The sequence below is a fragment of the Maniola jurtina genome, chromosome 23 (assembly GCF_905333055.1).
Source record: "Maniola jurtina chromosome 23, ilManJurt1.1, whole genome shotgun sequence".
In the NCBI taxonomy this organism is placed as follows: domain Eukaryota; kingdom Metazoa; phylum Arthropoda; class Insecta; order Lepidoptera; family Nymphalidae; genus Maniola; species Maniola jurtina.
Genome location: NC_060051.1, coordinates 40697 through 47130, shown reverse-complemented (window position 1 = coordinate 47130; position 6434 = coordinate 40697). Strand labels below are relative to the sequence as shown.

The 6434-nt window shown below is 47.1% G+C and overlaps 1 protein-coding gene across 1 annotated transcript; it reads right to left on the bottom strand.

The window, feature by feature from the left end:
• Window positions 1-327: 327 nt before the first annotated feature.
• LOC123877304 lies at window positions 328-6040 on the bottom strand. Its single transcript, XM_045923924.1, has 3 exons — window positions 5978-6040; window positions 5200-5407; window positions 328-2243 (listed from the first exon to the last, which is right to left on the bottom strand). The coding sequence occupies exons 1-3, from the start codon at window positions 6038-6040 to the stop codon at window positions 328-330; spliced, it is 2187 nt and encodes a 728-aa protein (XP_045779880.1).
• Window positions 6041-6434: the final 394 nt, after the last annotated feature.

Here is a 6434-nt window from a genome sequence, read left to right as displayed (position 1 = left end):
TCTGGATTCACGATTAAGTGTAAGCTACGGTCAGTGACAAGAACTGCCGACTTAACTGGTTTGGATCGGTCCATGGTGTCTTTCTGGATAACTCTGCAGTTACATTTAATTTGTGCGTCCGAGCCCACATACGGTTCTTGAACTAATAAAATAGCGATTTGGAGGTCGTAAGCAGCTTGAAGGCATTCTTTTTGGGCAGCATATCCCCTGCCCAAGTTTATTTGCGCTACTTTTAGTTGATCAATTCCCCTAGTAGTAGAGCTAGGGCTCTGAGGTTCTGAGAGCTGTGAGTCTAATACTCCCTCGTTATTGTCCTGGCTGCCCGTATCAGCAATATGAGACCGAACTTCTAGCTATTCGGTCCCATTTCTGCCATTCCGGGCAGCTTTGACTATAAGCTCCGTGGGTGCAGGTCTCTGGCTTTTCCCCTTTGTTTGAGCAGTTTATGCAAATAGGGGTTTCCGCCCTTCTCGGACAGTGCCGCGTGTCGTGACTTCCCGCGCAATGTCCGCACGACTCCTCACCCCGGCACTCCTTCGAGAAGTGCCCAAAGCCCATGCACTTGTAGCACTGGACTATCGGTGATTGGTCTTGTGCTACAATCACCTGATAGCCAATTCTCAATCTCATGTCCAGGAGAGTTTTATAGAGACCAGGGGAGACCTCGATTATGACATTACTAATGTCTTTGGTTCTCCCTTTAGTTCTCCTCACTACTTTGATATTTTCATTCAGCAACACTGCTTCCCCCAGAGTCCCTGTATTTTGCCTCATGATCGCTTCCACCACCTGTGCATCCGAAGTGTCGTTAATGACCCCTGGAAGCCTTAGGAGCGGGCGTTTGGTTGTAATTTGCGCCACAGTTAACTTTTGAGAGGCGTCTTTCAGCGCTGTTTGCAGCTTAGACCTGCCTTCAGCTGAGTCGCAGGTCAGGACCACTTTTTGGTTTTTCCGTCTCCTGATGGAGCTGACCCCAACCCCTAGTCCAATGACGTCTACGCTTGATTTAATTGCTTTAACTACGTCGTCACTGGTATCCCGGGGGTCGGCGGACTCCACCAGCAGAGGGAAATTCGGCCCTGGCTGCGTCGACGGCTTAGGTGTTTTCAATATTGTTGCAAATGTTTTCTGGGCCCACGGTGCTCCTTGCGGTTGCTCAGTGACCCTTGGTTCTTGCACCTTATTCTCCTCAAGGGTCATAGTGAGCGTTCCCACGTCCAATCTTAGTGCTGCTATGTCCTCTTGGACCCTGCGCATCTCCAGGACGGGGCATGGCGCCGTTGGGTCGGTTCCCACACTATATTTCTTTACCTGGTCCTGTAACTCATAAACCAAGTGTCTGACTGCCTCAACTTCTTTAAACGTGTGCTCTATTTTGAGCTTAGCCTCAGCCATCAGCTCCAGATGTCTTTTGTCTACTTCCAGGAGTGAGGCACCGTGCTTGGCCTCCATTTGCGCTAGCCGTCGCTCGTATCCGGCCCGCTGTTTTTCCTTTTCAGCAATATGTCGGTTACGAGAGTCTGCCAAGCGCAAGATCATTTCTTGGAGGCCGTGCAAGCCGCTAATGACATCCTCCCTGATGTCTCTATGCAAGTTTCTACTCTCCTCCAGCCTGGTTTTTGTTTTCTGAAGGAGAGTATTAGCAAGGCGAGGCATGTCATGCAGCGCCCCTCCACCGACGGCTGACAGATCCGACATGAAGGAGTCATCCCTTGCCTCATCTGCCGGCTCCTCGGCTTGCCGGACACTGCATTCTATCTCGGCTGCAGCCGCTGCTCTCAGCTGCGCTCTGATACGCAGCAAGGAAGACTCCGACCGTGGCTTGGCCGGTGACGTCCCAGGTTCTATTATCGGAATTGGAGTAGAGGTGGTGTGAATAATGTCACCTTCACTACCTCTGCGCGCCCTACTGCCCTCAGTTTGTGGAGAGCTTTCCGCACTCCTGAACTCTGCGGAACTAGGGATCCCTTCTGTGGAGTCGCCTATCGCCTGAGCCACTGGAGATTCAGCTGCGCTCTCAAAGCCAACGCTAACAGGTGATGAGGTGCACGTGCCTCCGTCTCGGTCTGTGTCCTCCTCCGAAGGGGCAGGGATCCTCAGCCTGAGAGGCGGGGCTTGCTCAGGCGTAGGGTCCCGCTCTGGCCGTTTTGAGGAGGCCATTCCCTTGGAAGTCTTGGTATTAGCTCTACGTACCATAGAGGCAAGCCTCCTTGTTTGTTTTGCTGGCGATAGTAGTAAAATAGCTACTAATAAAATCGGTTTTTATTTGGCGCCGTAGCGCACCGTCACGCTCGCGATTTTAAGGTAATTTCGTCAAGAATGTTTTAAAGACCGATCGGAATCCGGGGACACAAAGGTCAAGGGGTCGTTACGGTCGCGTTTGGTCGAGTGTGATGGGCCGAAGGATAGTGCTCGTCAAGTCCAAGGCCCGAACTCGGGGGCTAACTGTAAGAGATTGGAAGCTGCGGGCTTAGGGGCCCTTCGGGGGAGAGAATTTCCCAGCCCCAAAAAACACCCCCTTAAGTGAATCAATCCAGGGGCGCTAATGGGCTGAAACTAGAACTATGGGCTGAATAAATTGAAGTGATGCACCAGGGGGCAGAGGGTAAGTAATCTACTCGCCGTCGGGGGCTTTAAAGGGGGCCCACGCTTTCGGCCTACGTCCCTTGGTTCAAATACGAAGCTGTTTGTGATTTGTCGCGGTATTACAGTCGGCGAGTTAGTTCGTGGCCGCTTAAAATTAAGAAAGCCAGCGGACCTTGCACCCCTAAATACCCCGACACGCCCAAAATAAAATAGCTCGTATATACCTTGAACAGTTGAAAACCGCCTTCACACGGCGAGTATTGTCCCAGGCTGACTCCCTAGGCAGGAGGTAGTTCCCGCCCAGCAGCAAATACCTCCAGATATCTTCCCCCTCCCACAACCTCACAAGCACACACGCGATTTTGACAAATGAAGTGTCAAATGGAAGGGCTTGACGAGACCTATCCACACTGGCAAAAAACGGGACTCCTCCAGGAAAACTGGGGTAGTTATCCCTGGGGGAATACTTCTTATTTGACTCACTGTAACTCCGCTCCCGATGATCGGAGAGGGATATCGATTTCGAAAATGCCCCTGAACTTTGGTCTGCTCCTATTTCCAGCCGGTCTTATCGTCGTGGTCCCACGGGAACTGGTACCACGTGGCCACGTGGTTTTGAACAACCCCGTTTCGCTCGGAAATTACAACAAAACGCAGCGATATCGCTTGCGGACGGCGCGCGACGTCCCGCGGACGCGAAAGGTTTAACGGTGTATTGCAGAGTTATTGCACCGTTTTTTGGGAGTGTCGTGAGAACCCCGAATTTTTTAAAAATTTAATATCTAAAAAACTATTAGGCCGAAAATTTTGAAATTTAAAATGTATGTACAACTAGTTGAGATTTAAAGATTCTAATAAAAATAAATAGGGGTTCTCGATCTATATTTTTTAAAATAAAATTTTGAAATTTTGAAATTTTTAAAATTTTCAATAACTCTGCGAATACTTAGCCGATTTTTAAAATCTAAGTGTCGCCGTGCGGGGCTTAATTTCTTCTTTTAAATGCAGCCTCCCTGAGCAACCCAAGTCGTCTCGATCCTGGACCACGTGGCCACGTGGTCGGTGGTTTTTCCTGTATTTCCCCCACTTAGCGGTGCAGGAAAAATCCAACAAAGGTGTCGCCTTGTAGGGCTCCGTGAGGCTCGTCGACTCCAGCAACAAAAAAGGTATGTCGTCGATCTGGTTTTTGCGGCGCACGCCGTTTATGTTCGAAAATTTTCAAACTTTTAGGTTTTTTGGCCACTGCCCGTCCAATTTTCCACTTATTTCGTTACACTTTCCGCCAGATTGAAGGCCTAACCGAGGCGCATCTTTTGATGCATAACACTTCACAAACTGATAAGAAAAAACCACTTTTTCTATTTTCCAAAGGTTAAAACTTCACGGAGCGGGCGTTAAAGCACTTAAGACGCGCGCGCTTCCTGCTGTGGGGTTAGGTTAGGTTAGGTTAGGTTAGGTTAGGTTAGGTTAGGTTAGGTTAGGTTAGGTTAGGTTAGGTTAGGTTAGGTTAGGTTAGGTTAGGTTAGGTTAGGTTAGGTTAGGTTAGGTTAGGTTAGGTTAGGTTAGGTTAGGTTAGGTTAGGTTAGGTTAGGTTAGGTTAGGTTAGGTTAGGTTAGGTTAGGTTAGGTTAGGTTAGGTTAGGTTAGGTTAGGTTAGGTTAGGTTAGGTTAGGTTAGGTTAGGTTAGGTTAGGTTAGGTTAGGTTAGGTTAGGTTAGGTTAGGTTAGGTTAGGTTAGGTTAGGTTAGGTTAGGTTAGGTTAGGTTAGGTTAGGTTAGGTTAGGTTAGGTTAGGTTAGGTTAGGTTAGGTTAGGTTAGGTTAGGTTAGGTTAGGTTAGGTTAGGTTAGGTTAGGTTAGGTTAGGTTAGGTTAGGTTAGGTTAGGTTAGGTTAGGTTAGGTTAGGTTAGGTTAGGTTAGGTTAGGTTAGGTTTTTTTTTTTTTTTTTTTTTTTTTTTTTTTTTTTTTATTATTAAATCAGAGTTCCTCTGACATGAATCAGAGACCTTTTTTAACTTTTTTATTTATACCTATTATATTTTTATTATATTACATCCAAAATTTTTATTGAAGTTAACAATATCTATTCTTATAATAAATATCCAACTATCAATCTTTATTTTAGCTTAATATATTAAAATTATAACAATTTTATTTTAACGTACTCTGACTTCTCTATTCTTTAGGTAACTATTTACAATTTGCCTGAAATTCAGGAGGCATTTTTCGTCCAGTAAGCGACATTTCACCGCCGGCCACCACGCGCTACCAAAGGCTCCCTCTATGTCCAGTGATACGACAACATTGATAAGTTTATTATCAAGATTGCTTCGTATTTGTTGCACCAAGTCCCGGAGGGAGCCTTCGGTACCGCGCTGTGGTACGAGTCCATACTGTCTTGGATTTGCTCTTGGCAACAGGTGCCATCGAAGCCTCCTCACGATCATCTTCTCCAGAATCTTTCCGAGGACCGGCAACAGTCCTATGGGTCTATATAATTTTAGTTGACTGGAGTCAGATTTTCCGGGTTTCCGCAGAACTATTGCCGTTGCCTGTTTCCAGAGTACCGGAAAACATGATATTTCGAGGCACCCGCTGGCAATAGCCAAATATATACTTGCGTCAGCATTTATGGCCTCCGCGCAAATGTCGGCCGTGAAACCATCACTTCCTGGTACTTTTTTAGGGTTAAACGTTGAGATCACATATTTTAGTTCCTCTCTCGTAAAGGGAGGGTCCTTTATTTCATCCTTCATAGGTTCTATTATACTTCCTGCCCTTTCTCGTATTTTCCTGTGATCGGAATTGTCATCAGATTCCACATCCTGGGGAAAGAAAGTGCTGGCCAGTAATCTTGCAGATTCTACCGGACTTAAAACGGTTCCTTCCTTTACGAGAGGTTGATCTTGCGATTTTTTGGCCTGACTGCATACAGTAATGTCTACCTTGCTTTTAAATTCCCTACCATTTCTTATCGTATAAAATGTGGGAGTCCTGCCCTCATTCAGTGTGTTTAGATTCATCTCCGCAAAAACTCCGAGTACTTCCTTTCCTCGAAGGTCCTCTGAATTGCTGCCCCACCATGGACTCCATGAGTTAAAGTCCCCCCCTATTAAAATGTATCTTGTTTTTAAAATCTCTATAATAATTACTTTAAGTTGTGATAAATATGGATCCACGGGGAGGCTGTCCTCAAAGTATACGGAGATGATTCCAAGTTCCCATGTATTCGTTTTTATAATCGCGACAGCTATATTCTCAGTAGTGGTTGTAGGGCATTCAACGATCTGCATTTCGTCATTAAAAATAACAATTGCACTCTTTACTGGCTTTGTCCGATTCTGTGATCGCCGCACTACCCTAAAGCCACTTTTTTGTGCGGTTTCCCCTTTCACCCCCACATATGGTTCCTGAACGAGGGCAAGACTAATCCCACATTTTTGTGCCTCCAGCGTCATTTCTTTGAAGGCCAGCTGTTTTCTTTGGAAGTTAGCTTGGTTTATTTTATAAGACTTAATTGATTCGCCCGAGGAGCCTTTAGCAGTACGCCACTCTCGCCCTTGCCAGAGCATCCCACTTTTTCCGGATCGGGCAACTATCATCAAAACTGTTGTGATCCGTCCGGTCCAGTCGGCCACTCTGGCAGTTGCGACACGTGGGTCGGTCTCCAGCCTTCCACGCCGGGCACTCAGTACGCAGGTGCGGACCTGCGCAGTGGCTGCAGGTGTCAACGGACTCCTGGCAGGCCCTGCGACCATGCCCGTAGCCGAGACACCTGGAGCACGTAACCAGCGGGGACTGATCCTTAGCGACAACTCGTTGCAAGTCTATATGGACCTTCCCCACAGCTGT